At 35.8% G+C, this 21,122-nt stretch overlaps 1 protein-coding gene across 2 annotated transcripts; it reads right to left on the reverse strand.

Moving 5' to 3' along the window:
- Window positions 1-1,001: 1,001 nt before the first annotated feature.
- LOC144844515 (dual oxidase 2-like) lies at window positions 1,002-20,188 on the reverse strand. 2 transcript variants are annotated; one of them, XM_078701453.1, is made up of 30 exons: window positions 19,995-20,188; window positions 18,111-18,188; window positions 17,582-17,758; window positions 15,824-15,934; window positions 15,490-15,651; window positions 14,998-15,179; window positions 14,194-14,416; window positions 13,755-13,927; window positions 13,450-13,525; window positions 12,927-13,023; window positions 11,942-12,056; window positions 11,439-11,535; window positions 11,094-11,281; window positions 10,643-10,824; window positions 10,269-10,387; window positions 9,779-9,934; window positions 9,181-9,300; window positions 8,674-8,879; window positions 8,055-8,469; window positions 7,669-7,762; window positions 7,155-7,445; window positions 6,727-6,962; window positions 6,381-6,611; window positions 5,834-5,977; window positions 5,341-5,622; window positions 4,910-5,139; window positions 4,501-4,659; window positions 4,060-4,215; window positions 3,778-3,906; window positions 1,002-2,378 (listed from the first exon to the last, which is right to left on the reverse strand). In XM_078701453.1, the coding sequence occupies exons 1-30, from the start codon at window positions 20,047-20,049 to the stop codon at window positions 2,256-2,258; spliced, it is 5,007 nt and encodes a 1,668-aa protein (XP_078557579.1). In that variant the 5' UTR covers window positions 20,050-20,188; the 3' UTR covers window positions 1,002-2,255. The 2 variants fall into 2 exon arrangements, with proteins under 2 accessions (XP_078557579.1, XP_078557580.1); XM_078701454.1 differs by lacking the exons at window positions 17,582-17,758; window positions 18,111-18,188 and having other exon boundaries at window positions 19,995-20,186.
- Window positions 20,189-21,122: the final 934 nt, after the last annotated feature.

A 21,122-nucleotide genomic window follows, 5' to 3' on the forward strand; every position in this document is an offset into this window, starting at 1 on the left:
GTACCACTCGATTGTCTACAGCGCAAGAATAGGCAGTTGGTTACTTTTTATTTTCATCTGCATTATGTTATTTTTCTTATATCTTGTACATAATTCAGTTTAAGTTTTCTTGTACAGTAAATAGGCCTATTGTTAAATCATTTTTTCTCTAACTTGTATTTTGCTTACTCTGGACGTACCTCCATTCAAGGAGTGTGCCACTGTTTCAAAAGTGTAGCTTCCAAATAAATTATTATATATTATTAGCTATTAGGCCTATATTTTCTGTTATTTCATGTTACGGTACATACGTTATGCAGTATACATTTCTCTGTTTTGAGTTAACGCCGTCACTTAAACTAGCAACCCTCGTAGCACTTGTCCTCAATCTACTGACCTTTAGGATTATGCTTATCCTTAGGATTGTTGTATACGAATTATTGTAATATTTAATCCATATCCCCTTGATCTTCTACCTTAATCGTCATCCAATTAATATTCCATTCTTGAAATAAACAAACATGTATGTAGCGGCTGGGTTACGCATAATGAAACAACTTATTTCCTATATGGAGATATATCCATGGGTTACGCTACTCAAAATATTATGCGCGCGTATTATACATAATCACTATCGTTATAGTAATCTCTATTAATGGAGCCATAGGCCCGCAGCCTGTTGCCAGCACATCAAAAATGCACAAATTACCCATGGTGGGGCCTGTGGCAAAGCGAATTTTGTTAAATGACACCTGGCTGGAAATGGTACTCTCGCACGTAAAAAATATGGTGAATGGCATAGGAAAAACTGTAGATGCAAAATGTAATCAGTCTTGTAGATTCTACAAAACTGAGAACATTTCGCATATAGATCAGTGTACAATTGATAAAAAGTTTTAGTATCGGAAAAAACCTGGAAAACTTGTGTTACCAAACTGTTATTTGCTCCAGTTTGAGAATTTTGTCATTATACACACAGCTGCTGTGCATATAGCCACAAACATAAGACATTACGATAGCAGTACGTTGACATAAATCTTTATTGAAATCCAGGTGATATCCTGTGTACCTCTATATAAAAATAGAAAAGCTATTTGTCGAACTATTCAACATTTCTAACAAAACTCAAATTACAATGCAAAATGGGCGGTCTACAATATCAATCGAAAGCCATTCAATGACGTCGGTTAGATTTAGAGACATGCGCATACCTAATGCGCGCGCATGGTTTGGTCGCTAGACGAATTTAGATTATACGTTTGTTGGGTACTGGTCATTTCTAACCGGCGGCGGGGCCTATAGTAGTGTAAATTTGATTGTGTGTCTATATATATAGTTGAATATTTATGCAAGGTGAATCTGTAGTTTACTTATTGTACTGGAGAAGTCTTACTAGTAGTAGGCTTAGTAAAATGCAATAATGTATTAGAATTATTAGATTAATACATTTGTAATTATTTACAATTCCTTAAAACCAAATTTTACACAATAATATATATTGAACAAGTTTGGAACAAGTAGCCTATACATAATATGCTATATCCATCATTACACTATTACAATGTCTGTTATTACGTCATATTTCCAGATATTTATTTTCTCTTGCTAGGTATAACCTCTGCCGACCAATCACATTTAACCAATATATAAATGTCTATATATACAGTCACATGATTTAAAGATTCAATCGTGCATTGCTATTCTTAACTACACGCTGACCAATGAATAGCTACATGTTATATTTACATTACATTTTTCTTAACAAATCCTACAAAAATATATAAATTTATTTATAAGTGTTTTCTATTAAGTTCCTATGTATTATAAAATTCGTTATTTTAGATCTCCAAAATGTTTGATGATCCATAATTTTAAAAATGCAATGGTGCGGTACGTCTCTTAATTACACAAAGTACATTTATGTTTGAAGAGACAGTGTAGTTTTTAGTCATTACTCTAAATCATAGCATATCCAAAACATACTTTTAAAAATAAAGATATCTTAAATTTTCAACCTTTTTTAAACACATACAAACGTTCAATGAAAGCAATCTATATATTAAATAAAGACAATATAAAAGGAATGTTTATCGTCTTTGTACAGTTAAAGAACCCAAAATTTGTATCTAGGATTAACATTTTAAATTCACATTTAGATACAATATCCAAACATTGATCATTTGGAAAAGTCGCTTAACTTCAACTTTCACCCAAAACACGATACAATTTATTTATGGTAATGTATATTCAATGAATACACAACATATAATTGAAAGTTAAAAGTTTTCGAAATGGTGAATAAATGCTGCGCCGTCAAATTTGTTCATTTCTACGCATGCGCTTTCAACACCATTGGTCATTCCTGGTGGTCCACAGCTAAACACGCCGATCTTGCTCACCTGTAAAAGGAACAGTCAAAAAGTTAATATTTATTCACAGGTTTCAGTTAATTATAATCTTTTTAAGGAGCTAAAATGAAAAAGAGCAGACATGCTAGTTGCGAGTAGTGCAAAGACTTGTGAGAAATGCAAAGATTTGCGAGAAAGTGCAAACAGTTGAGAGAAAGAGCAAAGAGTTGCGAGAAAGAGCAAAGAGTTGCGAGAAAGTGCAAAGAGTTGCGAGAAAGAGCAAAGAGTTGCGAGGAAGTGCAAAGACTTGCGAGAAAGTGCAAACAGTTGAGAGAAAGAGCAAAGAGTTGCGAGAAAGAGCAAAGAGTTGCGAGAAAGTGCAAAGAGTTGCGAGAAAGAGCAAAGAGTTGCGAGGAAGTGCAAAGACTTGCGAGAAAGAGCAAAGAGTTGCGAGACAGTGCAAAGAGTTGGGAGACAGAGCAAAGAGTTGGGAGACAGAGCAAAGAGTTGCGAGAAAGAGCAAAGAGTTGCGAGGAAGTGCAAAGACTTGCGAGAAAGAGCAAAGAGTTGCGAGAAAGTGCAAAGAGTTGCGAGAAAGAGCAAAGAGTTGCGAGGAAGTGCAAAGACTTGCGAGAAAGAGCAAAGAGTTGCGAGAAAGTGCAAAGAGTTGCGAGGAAGTGCAAAGAGTTGCGAGAAAGTGCAAAGAGTTGCGAGGAAGTGCAAAGAGTTGCGAGAAAGTGCAAAGAGTTGCGAGGAAGTGCAAAGAGTTGCGAGAAAGTGCAAAGAGTTGAGAGAAAGAGCAAACAGTTGAGAGAAAGAGCAAAGAGTTGCGAGGAAGTGCAAAGAGTTGCGAGAAAGTGCAAAGACTTGCGAGAAAGAGCAAACAGTTGCGAGACAGAGCAAAGAGTTGCGAGACAGAGCAAAGAGTTGGGAGACAGAGCAAAGAGTTGGGAGACAGAGCAAAGAGTTGGGAGACAGAGCAAAGAGTTGCGAGAAAGAGCAAAGAGTTGCGAGAAAGAGCAAAGAGTTGCGAGAAAGAGCAAAGAGTTGCGAGAAAGAGTAAAGAGTTGAGAGAAAGTGCAAAGAGTTGCGAGAAAGAGCAAAGAGTTGCGAGACAGAGCAAAGAGTTGCGAGAAAGAGCAAAGAGTTGCGAGAAAGAGCAAAGAGTTGCGAGACAGAGCAAAGAGTTGCGAGAAAGAGCAAAGAGTTGCGAGACAGAGCAAAGAGTTGAGAGAAAGTGCAAAGAGTTGCGAGAAAGAGCAAAGAGTTGCGAGACAGAGCAAAGAGTTGCGAGAAAGAGCAAAGAGTTGCGAGACAGAGCAAAGAGTTGGGAGAAAGTGCAGAAAGAAATATCAAAGCGTTGTGACTAAAGCAAAGTGCTAGTAGAACAAAGAGTCATGGATAGAGTGCACATTTACGAGTAGTGTGAAAGTATATGACTAGTACTTACATCTGGATGCTCGTCTTGCAATGAATTGAAGAAGGAAGGTAGATCTGGACGACCAAAATGAGTAGTAGATTGAAGTCCAGTGAATAGGGATCGATTGGCGATCTTCTGGAAATGTCTCTCGCAGATGTACTGTAAACAAAACAAGAATATTGACGTAGGATGAAAACAATGAATGTTAAAACAAAATAATTCATTATAAAAGAGAATTTACAAAACAATTTTAACAAGGTCAAAGTCATGTTTATAAATCTAATTTAAGAGTTTTAAGTGTTAAATACTTACCAGCATAGTTGTTCGTAGATCGAATTTCTGGTAGAACTGTGTAATAAAGATATGGGTGCTAACCAAATCAGTTGTGTCCTTCTCCTCAACCTCTCTGATGATGTCACACAGCCATTCATAATGCTTTTGGGTTCGAGTTACCCAGATAAAGTAAACCTATGAAAGAAGGAAATAAGTTGAGAACAAAAACTAGGCCACTGCACATATCGATATTTTTACACTGTTTCATCAATTTGAGCAGAACTACAATGTGTATTCTCGCTGACAGAGGCTCATATCATATCATCTAACTCCTGATATTAACTTAACCTAATCTCTCGCTATACTACATGTGATAACGATTGCTGTCAGAAGACTTGATACTGCACGATTTTCAACCTCTATAGACGTGATACAGCTCGTGTAGCTTTCCAATGATCCTTTACCATCTTCGGTTCTTACCTTTTTACAAGGGAATCTGGTGTTACTGCTAGCTTTGTTCACAATATCTTTCAAGATGGATGCGAATGGAGTGACACCAATTCCACCTCCTACAAGTACAGCGACTTCAAACTGATACCAATCTTGATGGCCCTCACCATATGGTCCATCAAGGTACAACTATAGATAAAAACAAAATATTTGGTTGGATTATTTTTGTAGATCAGATACAATTAGGCCTACTATGTATAACCCGTTATGTATGTTTAATTCATATAATTAAGACTTAATGTATCATTGTTACGTACTTAAATTAACATCAGTTGCTGTCTTTCATATAACTAAGACATAATGTGTCATTGTTACGCAATTCAATTTAGGCCTACATCAGTTGTCTTTCATACAAGGTTCGACAACATTTCAGACATACCTTGGGATATGGATGTTCACGGACAGTATTTGGATCATAGGTATGTCGGATGTTAGTTGTCCATGGTCCAACAGCTCGGATGTGGAGACTTAGATGGTCCTCATGTGGAGCAGACGTCAAGGTAAATGGATGGTATTCACCACTGCCTAGAGTCTTGCATGCAACTCGTACCCACTGTCCTGATTTGTACTCGAAAGAAGTTGGTCGTTTGAACGTCAACGCTGTAACATCTACAAATAATGAAGTATGGAAATGTGATTATGAAAGTTTATTACATAGAAGTAAATATTGTTTGTGTACAGCTACACCTGTATTAGGAACTGGACGATTTCATACATCCAACAAAAATGTTTGCACCTATCTGTATGTAAGGATACCTGTAGGCCTACCAAGGCTAAATATAACTAGCCTTTGTTCTGAATGATACGTACCAGACGGTAAAAGTTCTGCTTTGAAGACGGCAATCTCTGCTTTCTTTCGGCTGATGCTAACCAATTTATCAAGTGTAAACAAGATGGCGGGACCAAGGAAGAAGAACCAGAAGAATGGAGGCTGCACCAATCGACCACTTCCGTGTAGAACCATTAGTATGTAGAATATAACGTACATATTGTGAGTCAGCCAAAACAGGTTGAAGACGTTTCGACGAGCATATTGGGTTGCAAACACGTACATGACACAAGCCAGGAGTACCAATAGAACGCCAGTAAAACCTGGAAATATTAAATGAAATATAATAACAACATTTTATTATAAAGAAATTTCACTTTCTGCAGTTTCTTTAAATCGGAACAAAATGCAAACAATGTATCATTCAAATCTATATTGCTCTACCCGGGTGTATTGCGTACAGAATATGCGCATGCACGGTAGATTATCTCGTCAAATTGTAATTAAGCAAACAAGATTGGCGGTAAAACTTACCAGTAATAGTCTGCCAGCACCAGTAGTGAAACTTTGGAAGAACATGCGACCTGTGGAAGAAATCTCTAAACAGGCAGGTCAGATCGTTTGGAGGTTGACTGGCGATGTGATAGAAATTGATTCCATGACCAATTGTGTGCATCACTGAAAAATATAAACAATGAAAAATTAATAATCAAACGTGACTTTGTATAACTCTCAGACACGTGTCTACTTAATGACGTGTCTACTTTACGACGCGGTACTAGACTACATGCAGCCTAACAAACATACATTTTTATACCGGGGAACATTGGTCGACATTGATTAGACCTATTTGATTGAAGTTTTCTAACAGGAAGAAGAAAATGTATCAAAATTGGTGGATGCATAATCCAGCTTCGTTCCCACTTAGACGCAACTCAAGGGCGTACGCGCAACACAAGTGAGTTGGCCAATCACAATAGGCAATTCAAATACGTTGTGATTGGTAAAATTCCTTAATTCGCGCTTACGTATTTGCGTTGCCTTCAAATGTTACCCAGCTTCCGAGACCGAAGCAACTTACCGGAAAAGAATAGTGCGTAAAGCGCAATTATCTTGTGCATTGCCAACGCTGAATCGAACGGAATGAATCGGTGCAAAAACGTTTCTCTGAGCCTTGTAATCAAGTTACGGCACATGGTGACAAGTAGGGACGAAAAGGTAAACATCATTGCACTTGCAGCTCCACGAGTCACAGTGACACCATAACCAGCAATACGACGTAATCCAGCAAATTCACGTTCAATCGAATAATCTATAAGGGAAATTGCATTTTTAATAAAACCGTTGAATCGCACAGTATAGTATAGTACTGTATTAATTATACATAGGCCTACAACTTCTATCGAAATAATTTTAATTATACTTACAGTAGGCACGTTCGGCAAAGACTGCAGCTAGGACCAATGTGTAAAGAACCAGCCAGAAGATCTTCAGTCTTTCGTTTTCAATGAAGCGCTTGAATTGTCCAAATACCTTTTCAGACTCGGTCTTAGGGTAGGCTGCTTGTACAGTCTCAATCTGTACTGAGCGAGTCTGTCGTCGTTGGATTCCTCCCTTAACGCCACCTCCTTTATTGCCGCTACCCTCTCCTTGTCCTTTATTACTGTAATTAGATAAGTCGATAAAGTGTAGAAGTTGAATATAACAACAAAATTGTGAGTAAAATCCATTGTGTTTTGTATTCATATCTGAAGGCACAATAGCGCCGCACGTATTATGCTGTGAATTTAGCGATATTTTGAGAAAGGGGACGGTTTAAAAACGTATGTAGTATGTCTACTATGTTATTACTTACGCATAGGCTCGAATGATCGTTTTCTTAGCTCGAGATGGTGCGTTCCCACGGTGAATAACAGTTCCACGAGGGGCATGGGTTTTGGTCTCTTGTTGAACGGGTGCCGCTTCTTGACCCTGGATTTGTAAAGAGGCGTTACTGAGTTCTTCTTTATGTTCACCCATCAATTGATTGAAATCTTCCAGGCTAAGCTCATTCTTACTCTCAAAGCCCGCGGAGCTGAACATAGTCTGCACTACTTGTTCCAATTGGCTTGGCTCCAGGTCAGCACTCACTACTTCCATCATAGACCTGGTGAGAAATAATCTATGCTTAGCAACATCTCTTATTCAATAAAAAAAAAACATTTACACTACTGTAATAATCTATGCTTAGCAACATCTCTTATTCAATAAAAAAAACATTTACACTACCGTATCTTTACATAGGATGTTCACGAATGTCATCATTGCCTTCTAATTTTGAGTAAACATTTAGGTAACAATAATAATTAATAGACCAAACTATACATTACTTCAACATTTTCTTGAACTCTTCTCTCGTTAACATTCCAGAGTGGTCGACATCGTACATGTTAAACATCAACTCTAACTTGTCATCGGGATTTCCTTTAAAACAAATTATGTTTAACTACATTATTCATAAGGAAAAGAAATGTATTTATAAAAATACTGTACAGAATAGTATTCTTTGACTGCTTACACAATCATAATCATCGATGTAAAATGTTAATGAAGATGCAATGTAGAGTTTGGCTTTCACAGAATGTAACACAAGACTCCTCGATTGTGTTCGAACCAAAACGTTCTTTTGTTGCATCAAAGTAGAAATGAAATTTATATTAAATTGCTGCATTAGTTCACATTAAGTCCGCATAAAAGGAATGAACAATATATTTACCTCGAGCAAATATCACAATAATATCAAGGAACTCCCTGAAAGATACGGTGCCACTGTTATCCTTGTCCACTAGATCAAACATCTGATCGACGAAGACCGAATCGGATTTCATTGAGAGTGCTTCGGCAAATTCTTGTTTGGTCAGTTCACAGGTCAAAACGTCCTTGGCAATTTCGGATTTGAATTCGGTTATGTCATCAGGATCAACATCAAGTTTGAAAGCCTGTGCAAAAGCAACACGGAAGAAGCGTTCCAGTGTCTTTTGCCGTTGAACTTTAGTGTTGGCCATTCGCAACATTTCAGCCTGGTGAACTTCACGACGTTCGCGGCCTACACCGACAGCAGGATCAGTCAAGAAGGACTCTATGTCGCTTATAAACGCATTCCTTTCCTCTTCAGTATCAAATTTCATAACCTGATAAAAACAAAACGAAATAAATGATATTACTTGAAGGCATTGTCTTTTTGTCGCTTTAATTTGGTTTACATCCAATCATAAGCCATAGTATAATGTCTAAACGGTTGGAGCATTTCGAACCAGAGGAATCTGTGCATGTGTCTAGTATACTCGACACAGCTCGACGAATGCACCATTTCAATACAAGAGTACGGTACTTACAAGATCATACTCCTTTTCTATAACAATAGTCATCATCTTTCGGCGTTGGTCTGGACACACCAATAGGGTAATCTTTTGATGGATAGTGAGATCAATTGTTCGATATGTCTTGTTTCCGCGATCATTTAGAACAGTTATAGATTTTCCTGGACCAAGTCGTACGGCAACAGGACGCTCGGATTGTCCTTCTCCACACCATTCCCTCGCTGTAATAGAAAAAGATACCGATTCATATCCAGTAATCTACAAATCTACCATCCACACCTACTAATTAAACAGTTAATTGCTGCTTTTCATATCTGTTTATAGGAACTACTTATTATTGTGCGCATACGGGAACATTGGGATGTACTTCCGCACTCGATTCTTCGATTCAACTTTTAGAGAAGAGGTTTTCGTGAATCGAATCATCTCATAAAACCCCCGTACATGTGTCTGCAAGGGTCCAGTTACATTTTCTCAATGTACCCACTGCTTATGGAGGTTGTCACCTATATCTATACTTACTCGAGTAAAGTCTTGTCGTTTCTTTAGCAGATTTTCTACTCTTTCTACGTTGTGCTTTACGTGATTCGTTAATCTGCTTTCTTCGGTTACGCGAAAGAACGTACAATAGTACAACACACCCTACAAAATATAACGGTAACAATTAATACAACTAATCTGTAGCAATCCGAGATCAGAATTAGACTGAACCATGACTGATTACATTAATGACCAAACATTATCGACTCGAATTTACAATCTCCAGATTACTAGCATGGCGTTCATGACTGCGCTGATCAATAATTGTTATTGCTAGTGATGTTTTTAAGATTCCTTTTCCGTATCAGAAACGATCATCGGATACGGTGTGTGATGTTGTATACCAATGGGCACATTCACCATTCACATTAATAATTCACATAAGTAAAATACCTTACATATGTATTGATCTAAGTGAAGTATTCAGTATTTATGAACAGAGGACAATCTCACTGTATTTTGTTTTCAAAACATCAAAGCTTTAACTCTAGTATTTCTATTTAAATACACAATCTTTCGTCATTCAAATTTCCAAAAAAAAATAATCAAGCATTGCAAGTAAAATAAGAAAAATGCTTACCAACGGCCCATACACCGGCTGCTAAAAATGTTAGTACAAACGACACTTCACTTCCTTTGAAATAATCAAACGTGTACGGATCGGTACAACTGTCCAATTCATGCTCAGATATCGTCAGATTGAATGCTTCTACGGCTTCATCATAACAAACATCGTCTACAAAATTGATCGTAAATGACACTTATGACTTACAACAAGAGAGAAAACCATATTGACGGCGCTAAAAGTAACAGCCATCATCAAGTTTTAAATTTTACAAGTTTATACAAGTTTCTTAGAAATTTGTCTTTATTTCTTCACTACTTATCGACGATTTGTACAGTCAAATCTATTGTTGGTTAATCTCCTAATATTCTAGACTCAAATGCCTTGATTTTCTGCATTTCATTTACTTGTTTCAGTTAATTTACAAGTGGGTAATTTTTCATGAATGTATTGCCTATTATGATTGGTACCGATTTCTACATTCTTAATTAAGGCTTCAGAATACCTTCATAGAAATGGAACGGATCCTTTTGAATTTCGCCTTCGTTGATATCCGTAGCAAGTATCAATACATCGTGTATTGTAATGTTCCAGATGATTTCTTGTTCTTCTTTAGTGAATGGACTGTAAATAAAATTGTGGTCATCGGTAAGGATAGCAAGCAGACTAATCAGAATACTTTACAACCTTTTCTGCAGAACCTCATTTGTGCAAAGATAATGTTTGGAAAGTCTTTGGTTCAAGACAAAGTACAAATCAAACCCATCATTTCAGCTCTCTACGCACCACAAACAAAATAGAAAATACGACAAGCTGGAAATTGCATAAAAACATGACATTTTCATGCAATTCTATTAATTAATGACAGCTATAACTTACCCTCCAACGTTATTTTCAAACCAAAATCTGTCCCCATCACGAATTCTGCGAAATTGATCAAGGATTACCGTACGGAACAATTCTCCAGGTCCATTTTTAGTCGTTTCAAGAAGACCACCGGGCCAAATATCAACTTTGTTGATGTCGCCATTATAGACATTAGCCAAGTTGTCGGTAAGTACCTAGAACATATAAGGGTAATTGTTGAAACTATATTAAAGGGCCTACTATAACGTTTTTTAATCATTTTATAAAAATAGTTCCGTGGTATTTGGAACACTAGCGTGTTGATCAACATGCCGATCAAATGATCAATTATATGTGTATAACTGTGTCACGAAATAGACATTCGTTTTTTCAATCGTTTTAGTTGGCGAATGTAGGCCTGCTCGCTTGGTAATACAATCTTATCTTTGATTTAAAGGATATGTTATGTCATAAAAAAACTTACAGAACATGGAATTGCTGCCTGCTGAGTATCATTGCAATAAGGATTAATTTCTTCGAATGTTTTCCTGGCTTTCAATCCATAAGCTCTTCTAGCAGTGTTGTAATCAGGCAGACCATGATCGCGGCCACGCTGGATATTAATTGCCATCAGATCACGACGAGAGAAGTCCAATCTACCGAATACGTTACCTAAAAGATCATTAAAATAGCATCAAATCATTCAGACGTCATCGTGTCCATATATGGGCACATTTTTTGTCACACAAATTTTTGTTTAATTTTGATTAATATAAAAATTGTCTAAGCACACGCGAGGCAACTGTTAGTGTGTCAGTATTGTACTTGCCTCTTAAATCTTCTAAAATGATGTTATCTTCTCGTTCACAGTGCTGTGAAGCCATGCCCATGAGGTAGCTTTCCACACCAGTTTCTCTTATAGGAAGCTGTAAAAAAAACAATATAAAATAAATAAGAAATACAGTAGAACCTATCTGCTGTGATATCTTTCACGGACACCCTATTATGAGACCCGTGAAACGAACGTTTGGTCCTAAAGGTTGTCCCCTTAATAGGGGTTCTACTACAAAACAGAGTTACTGTGCAAATATCTTTTTTTCTTTTTCAATGTAATAATGGATACCATAAAACTGATAGTAGGAGGAAATATTATGCGATTTTCGGATTTTGAAAACAATGTAGATATAGTGTTAACACAACATCGTTAAATGTGTATTCTGCATTATGTAATTAAATACAGCATCATATGCGACATTGTTCCTATTACACACATGTGATGCTGTACCAAGGAATTTGTTTATGAACAGTACCAATAGGCTACATTAAACGTACCTGTGGATTCCAAAAGGAGTTGCAGGTTCTTGTTCCTATCCTACCGGTTGGATCGTACTTGTCCGGTGTAAAACTAGACTCATTTGTCGTTCTCAAGAATTCACAATCCTTAGTTCTGTTGAAAAAAAAACATTCGTGTTTCACACTCACCATATATTATATATATATACAAATCCAAAGGCAAATTACTGAAAAATGACAATGCTGTGGGTATCAGTGGCTGGATCTAAATGGAGATACGAAATAAAAAGCTAAATCAAAACGATAAAGTAAAACAGCCAGAAAAGTTAGCAGAGCTTTCGGGCAACACTAGCCCTTCCTCAGTGCAAGTGAAGGAATTTGGATATATATAAATCCAAAGGCTAATTACTGAAAAAATGACAATGCTGTGGGTATCAGTGGCTGGATCTCAATGGAGATACAAACAAAAAGCGAAAAGCTAAATCAAAACGATAAAGTAAAACTGCCAGAAAAGTTAGCAGAGCTTTGGGGCAACACTAGCCCTTCATCAGTGCAAGTATATATATATATATAAATCCAAAGGCAAATTACTGAAAAAATGACAATGCTGTGGGTATCAGTGGCTGGATCTCAATGGAGATACAAAAAAAAAAAGCGAAAAGCAGTAAAACAGCCAGAAAGGTTAGCAGAGCTTTCGGGCAACACTAGCCCTTCATCAGTGCAAGTGAAGGAATTTGGATAACGTCATAGTATAAGAGCTGGCAAGTGCTGCCTGGGTGGACAGGAATAAAAGAAATACAACAAAAGGAGGCAGGGTGGAGTCTGAATAAGAGTAGAAAACAATAAATATATATATATCAATATGTATTACTTTATATACAGATCAATTCAAATTCTAAATAATCAATTTACATTTAAAAGCAACATTTTCGAGGCTCTACCATTCATAGTTAAATAGAAGAAGAATAGTTGAAACGCATTTAGGGTTCTTTGTGACGCATGTACCTACAAACGCAACTCTTACCTTCTCGCAACTCCTGGTACTACAAGAGTATGGCCAAATCTCATTGCAGCTGACTGGAAAATGTGGCTAACTTGTGGGTGAATATATGGCTTATAACCTATGAACGAACGGAGAAGAAAACTTGTTATATTACACAAATGTAATTTATTATGTAATAGAATTATTCCATAAGCATGAAAACCTCTGGATTTTTATGGAAAATAGAATATAGTCATCTCCAGTGATGATGGACTGAGCTGCAACCCGTCCCACCACCACTCCCAATTGCGGACCTCTCTAGAGGTTCTTACGACTACAGCAAATAAACTTTCTCTGTAAGATCTCTGTAAGATCCCTGCAATATATTCATATTTCTACTATATATATATACTGTTTTGCTACTTATTATAAGCCGTGCTTCAGAGATTCCCCTTTCCATTCTTTTGTTTTGTAATGAGTATTTATGTTTATGATTTTGTGAATGGAAATTAAGAAAGACAGAAATATATATTGAATATATAAATGAATAGGTACACAGGCCTACCATCATATGCGTTCTCCATCATTTCATCATCGTCCATGTTAAGGAATGCTGGAAGCCATTCATACCATACCAATTTCTGTGAAAGCATTATTTATACATTAATGTTTGAACAAAACAATTCATTGAATTTATTAGAAAATCCAAAATTAAACAAAAAAAGTATTCAGGCCAAGAACATGGTTATTAGTTGTATGTTACATTGAACTGCCTCATCCTAAGCATGCACAATGTTCTATATACAGTTTGCGCAAACATTAATCGGGCGAGGTGGATATAAAACTATTATTAGGTTATATTTGGCATACCTGATATGTTCCGATTACCCACTTTCTAGCTTCATTGAAAATCATTTCATCATTCTTTGTACCATCGACGTCTTCACGTTTAATTCTATCCGCCCAATAGTTATGCCAACGAAACCACAAAATACCAAACGACAGTAGATATGGATTCTCGTCACCTCTTGGATTTCCAAGCTCTATTAGAAAAATTAATTTGTATAGCTTATAATTTATATACAATTATGTAAATTGGTATTTCAATACCATTTTAATCACTTTAAAAAAAAAAATATTTCACTAATCATGGATTTGGTTATGCCACCAAGAGAAGCACGTCAACTACGCGTTATTTCCTTTCTTTTGATTGGTCAATAGTTTTTTTCAACATCAATTTAAAGAAATTCTTGTACTGGTCAAGACAATGCACTGAAATGAAGGCAATTGCACTTGGAATAATACTTACTGAAGAAACGTGTTACATCACGAAGCGTATGCTGGTCTGATTCTGCTGGTGGAGGGGGGTTTGCCATGGGAAGTCCAATTATGTTTTCCGATGGAAACTGAGGTTCACCTCGGTCCTCATTCGAAGCAAGTTTCCCATCTTTGAATGATCGTAGCGCATCTGCCCAAGCTTTGGTGGTACCGTAAACTAAACCTCCGTCTATCCACGGAGTGATTTCATTCAACTGTATAAGTTAACAATATCACTAGTTAGTTAGTACTTCTAAAAACATTGGTCTATCCGGGCATAAACAAAGTCCCATTTCTACTAATAACGGACCACTCTGGGTAACAAATTCAAATGACACGTATAACACTCACATTTTATCGTCGTTTCACTATGGACCTCTTGGTAACCATACGTTTAACTATGACACATAACACTCCATTCTCATCGATGTGTCACTATTGACCAGTGGCAACACGTTTAAGTATGGCACAACAACACTATTTCTCATCAATGTGTCACTATGGACCCCTTGGTAACCATACATTAATTTATATATGAAACGAATCACACTTTCTTCTTCTCGTCAATGTGGCAATATCGACCCCTTGGCGTGTCCATGTGGACCCCTCGACGTGTCAATATGGACCCTCGACGTGTCACTATGGACCCTCGACATGTCACTATGGACACGCGACGTGTCACTATGGACCCTCGACATATCACTATGAACCTCCGACATGTCACTATGGACCCTCGACATGTCACAATGGACCCCTCGACGTGTCACTATATACACCTCGATGTATCGGCATTTACCTGTTCTCTTGGTACGCTTGGATTGAAACCTGTATTCATATCATAACGTGATCTAAGAAATGGCATTTCATCCAAAGGAATGTATTTTCTGTAACGATGACCTGATGGAATTTTAATATTAAAATATTCTGGTGGACATCCGGCTCTCTGAGCATCAAGGATTTCTTCTACAACTTGCTGACCTGAAAGAAGAATGGCATACAAATATTTACATTTCTTTTAATCAAAAGTATGAACGTAAACGCAAAGCAATTGTTATTGATCAACGGCCATGTTTTACGCCCTTGTGTTGGTCCAAGTGGAAACCAAGCTGTTTCTAATACTTCAAACTTCTGAACCAATCTCTACACTGTATCTCCACATAAGGAATTATATGTTGATCATAGGCAAACTCTGTAGTACAGTATCACATGTGGAGCTTCAATTTGCTTGCGATACCTACAAAATATAGACAGTACTGTATCATTATGTATTGAAATAATTTAACTATACCAAAGAATGTCATGAAAGCTGTTCTCTTGAGTAGTGATCCACTGCCAGTCTCTCCTTTCATGGTAGCATCGCTGATGTCAAATGGGTTTGGTCTATCTGCTCCCGATGGATAGTATACACCATCAACATAAGCTGGAGGTACTCTTCTCGTCAGAGCCATTTCTAAAAACAAACATAAAACATTTAATTCACACGATAAAATACAAGCGCCATTTTTATCATCAAATGTGATGTGCCCATATATGGAAACGATGACGTCAAATCACTAACATATTTAGGCACATCACACTTTGTTTTTGTCAAACTATTTTGATAATGTACAAAAAACTCATACCTGCGCCGCCCCAATCCGGATGAGCCAAGTTGTTGTACCACCCATCGTACCCTTCGTACTCCGCTATATACTCTTCATCATGCGAATCATTTCCATATCCATCTTCGCCACCTAAAACAAAAATGTATTAAAATATGATATATTAAATATATATATATATTATTAGTATTGTGAGTAAAGTTATTAAAGTCATCAAACCAAGGAAGAGTGAATTTCACTCTTCTCTGAATAAACTAAACACTCCATGACGCATTGTGTTTATATACACGATTGTCATGATGCACAGACGTTCCCTTGTACAAAAAATAAGATTATTAAAATCAATAATAATTAAATCAACAGATAAATAAGATTATATAAGTATCCAATACACAAAGCTATATTTAGCATAACGCATGGGCTTTTTATTCTCCAGACTCTATGATAATACATTGTTATAAATGCATGATTTTTTATTTCCATTTCCACCAATGAGAAAAAAAAATATTATTTCCATTCCAGTAGTGTATTACATTATTTTTATAAGCATATGAATATGAACTGACATATATAAGTATATAGGGCACATTTTAAGGCTAGCGGAAAGAAAGACGGTAAACACCAATATAAAAAGAGCATGTTTCGTTAAACAGGCAGTACCCAACAGAAAATTAGCTATTATGAACTCAGCAACCCAATGAAAGAATGGACAACGCCACGAAACATATTCTCTTTGCATATTCAAAGTACATTATTATAATTTTGAAATACGCACGCATTTAAGCATGAGATATGAATGCTTTTTATACATATTCACATCGCCCAGCAAAACTCCGGAGTTTGCTCACACACGTACAGACAAAACACAGGTGTGAGGCCTAAACTCCAGAGTTTTGCAATTATTATTTTTCATTTTGACAACAATATATAATACTGTACAGTAGATGAAACTGTGGAAAAAATGAAAAGCAAAGCTTTAACAAACAGATTAATGAATAATATACCATGGACAAAATATTTTCCATTAATATATCAAGTAAAGTCCTCTAAACTTCAATACGTATGTGATGCTATGTATATGTAAAGATGAAAATAAAAGTGATACATTCATTGAATATATTATTGTTGGTGTTAGTATATTAATGTACATTATTATCTTCGATACATTAGTATGATATATATATATATATATATTCTCTTTATTTCAAAAATACTGACCAATTTACATCTCGTGGCCAAATTGCATGTAAAAATATGTAAACAAATTTATTAAAAAGTGCAAGAATCAAAACAGCATTAAAGGGGAAAACAATCGGGTAAAAAAACACATAAAAAGTTAAAAAGGCAAGAAAATTGTCGGAAGTTTGCACTGGAGGGTAAAAAATTAGTGTGCTATAAGTATAGTATATATAAGTATACCTTCTTTTGCGTTAGTAATATCCTTTTTTTTTTAAATACAATTACAAATAGGTAATATAATGCAAGAATTTGGTGTAAAACATTAGCAAAGTGGATTACACTTAGTTATATTATTATACAGTATATTCATGTTCGAACCTGCGACTCGTTGTTTGCAGAGCAAAGCAAGTTTTACTCCACAAGAGCACTGGCTCACCAAAATAATAAAAACCAATGTGTATGTGTGCCGGGTTTGTATACAATGTGTTAAGCATGTAGCGGTACGGTATGCTTTTAACTGAGTTTTACAACAAAAGCAAGGATCATGAAAATGATTGGATGAAGAAGCAAGCGTCCTAGAAGCATGGATGAGAATATTACCTCCTTTTTTTGTTGTTATTTCTGTTTGTTTTGTAGTAGACCTACTTTCAGTAGTAACGACTCCACTTTTAGTGGTGACGTCACTTTGAGTGGTGACGTCACTTTGAGTAGTGACGTTATTTCGAGTAGTGACGTTACTTTGAGTAGACTGAGCCGATGTCGTTGCAGGTGGTGTTGCTATACAACAAACATTTTAAAACCAAACGATTATCATTGTTGACAGTGTATCATAAACTCTTTTATTCTATGCCTATCTAAAGATAACACGCTCACATCTTTCACAATGACGGAAGGATCATTATAAGTTATATTATCAATAATGTGTGCTAACTAAACTCTGAAACATAAACAGACTCACAAATTATTTTGTTTTGATTGTTTTGCCAACTTATGGCAAGGTTCCATTATCATCTTAGCTATTTAGTAAGATCGAATTTTATAATATCAAAAAGCTGTAAATATAACCAAATTGTTGGTTTTTAAACCAAACAGCATCATTAAGCAAAGCAATGTTTCTAAGTGACAATACCTGTGCTTCCTTGTACTACCGTAGTAAGACTATCTGTGGTATTGGTCGTCGTCGTTGACGTTTGTGCTTTACACAACACTATATAATAAAGGTGACGTATAGATGAACTATGGTTCATGTGTTAGTAGAGACTTACACTAAAGCTAGTTCTTTGTATATAATTACATTAGCTTCCGTTGATTGCAGTATTAATTTGTGCTACTGTACATACAAGTTTAGTTCAATGTTAAAGATATATTGTCCCCCTAAAAAATAATTTTTAAAATTTTTTTTGTTGAATATGCCATTTTAATATCACATAATAGTTATTCACTTTGACCAAAAACTTGATCCAAAAAAAAAAAACATTTTACACCCAAAAAATGTAATTTAAAGCAAAATATACCTAAATTGTCTGGAAGACAATGGTTTTTGGTTGAAATTAACCATTTATTTTATCTTTTTATAAGTGAAATAATAATTTTTTATGATTTTTTTTCTACAGAAGTGAATAACTTTATTAAAACTGTGAACTTGCCTATTCAAAATCTGATTTTATTAATCTTTATTTTTTCATGTTTTTGGGGGACAATACATCTTTAAGTGCAAGGCAGATATTGGCCCTGGTATAAAGTGGCATTTCTGTAGGGTAACGACCTCAATGTGAACATAGCTTAATACTAGACCACTGAGAATCAAAGTTGACCCGCGCATGAACACGTGATGACCGTGCGTTTGATCAATTTGTGAGCGCGTACGCGTACGTTAAGACAGATACACAGTATGTTATATTTCTCTCCGAAAGTATGGCAAGCCGCTTTTTCCACTTTTTATTAAAATTTGAATTAAAATTAAGTCGAAAACATTCCACTTAATTCAGATGTAGGACTATACAGTGATAAAACGGCTCGTCATATATCCGTCATATTTCACAATGCAAAAAAAAAAAATCTATACGTGTTTACGCATGAGAACGAGGGCGCTATATAGGCTATCTATTATTAAAAGTAGTAGGAAGTAGGACCAGTAATACAGTAGACGAAATTAATTTCCGTTTCGCTCGTTCTGACGTATGATCACGTAGTTTAGATATCACTCTAATCTGAATGATCAAACCGAACCCTTTTATCTGCAATAAGAGCAGGGCATACAAGTTCCGACGTAAATGAGTCTACTATTGGTTTTGATACGGCATATTTATTTCAATCAAATCCACAAATTATGAACATAGGACGTCTACCTCGATACCGTACGTTGCATATACCTGCATGCATATACTTTCAATCAGTTTTACAAACTATTGTATACTTTGTTTACATTATGCATGTATTATAGTTCATATATCAAATATCAAAGATTAACAATATATAATTTTTCCATTTATACAATTTCCAAATCCAAGTAAAATATACATTGAGAAAGTAAAAGTAATAATAAAACTGGCGATTTTTTTTTCTAAAAAATACCCAACTCATTCTACATTAACCCCTCTCCCCTCCCTTACCTCCCTCTCCCCTTCCTCATCCTCCCCCTCTCCAATCTCCCTCTCAAATTCCCTCTACCGCATATAACTAATGCGGTTCATTTCGTATAACCTCATCCTCTGTATTACGCAAAAAAATGTTATTGTAATATACCACTATATCCTACACGATTGTAACAGTACCAGGAAATATTGTAAAACTATCGTTTAACTCATAACTGACTTCATTGCCGAAAGTCATAATTACACAGTAGAGCAACAAGGGTCACATTCCTCCCAAGAATTAAATTAACCGTGCACACAAACACACACACCGTTTCTGAATCTAATTCCAATGATCTTGAAAATACCTGCAACTCACTCACAAAGCATGACCCGTTTATTTGTCTTACTCTACAAAAATAAAAATCAGTTTAACTTACGTGAACACGTCACTAAGGAGACGAAGAACACTATGTATTTGATGTACAACCTCATTGCTGAGGAGTAGTTAGTCCGTGTTCCCCTTTAAAATCTAAACGTCGACACTGCTTGTTTTGCAATACGTTCGGCGACCAAGCTAGAATAATTGTGATCAGTGAAATAATACTGAAAGCCCAGCCCAAGTCAATGCAAATGAGCAGCGAATACAGTGACATAGACTGTCCTCGTTCTTAATACTCAGTGGCTAACAACAATAGTTTAACTTTTTAGTTCCGCATAACTCCACTGCTATTCAATACCACCTATACAAAACACTACGTGTTCAAACAATGTTCATCCGCCAAGTATATCTAGTCCGCGAGATAACGATATAGGACATTACATCACAGGACATTATTAATTGATGATACAATGGAAAATTAATAATAAATTATATCAACATAAATACAAATTATATTTTGAATATTGTAGATGACAAGACAATTAATCAATCCGTATGATTAGAAAATTCCATAGGTCGCTCTAAAACAAATAATTAAAAAAAACGAGCACTGATAACAGTTACATTCGCATAATAGTTAATGATTCCTAAAGTTTTTTTTTTTACTTTGCAAAAAAATCCTAGGCACGAAGAAGTGTGCATCCTACAATCAGGGAGTTGCTCTCAGCTGATCTTACCATTTATTATTGCGGTAATGGTTTAATGGTTTTAAATTTATATAGGTAACATTTGAAACCCTCCTGCAGGAGATAGGCACATAGCTTGCGCCCCTGTCACTAGGACATTGTTAATTTCCAGTTATACCGTAACACTAGATTACACGACCCTTAGAATTACTTTTCATTAATTGAATAGGACTATACTACAGTAATAATGACAATAAACAAATTAAATCGATAATCGAAAATAATCTAGTATGCATTATTACTAATTTAAAAGCCTCATAAAGTATTTGTAAAACCAACATTCACGTTAAGATTTTGGTTTTTGACAGAACAGCAAATACATATACTTTATGATATTACTGGGATAAATAACTGGATAATTAACCATGGTAATATTGTAATACATAGAAGAATGCAGTGACATTTATCATTTGAATCATTCAGTACTGGGACAATAGGAA

This window comes from Antedon bifida, chromosome 6 (genome assembly GCF_963402885.1).
Source record: "Antedon bifida chromosome 6, ecAntBifi1.1, whole genome shotgun sequence".
Classification (NCBI taxonomy): domain Eukaryota; kingdom Metazoa; phylum Echinodermata; class Crinoidea; order Comatulida; family Antedonidae; genus Antedon; species Antedon bifida.

Coding starts and splice junctions, on each gene's coding strand:
- LOC144844515 (XM_078701453.1), bottom strand. CDS start 20,049: ATGAGGTTGTACATCAAATACATAGTGTTCTTCGTCTCCTTAGTGACG. Junction 12,057..12,926: donor GTACCAGGAGTTGCGAGAAG/GTAAGAGTTGCG, acceptor TTTTTTCAACAG/AACTAAGGATTGTGAATTCT. Junction 7,763..8,054: donor TATTGTGATATTTGCTCGAG/GTAAATATATTG, acceptor TTTGTTTTAAAG/GAAATCCCGATGACAAGTTA.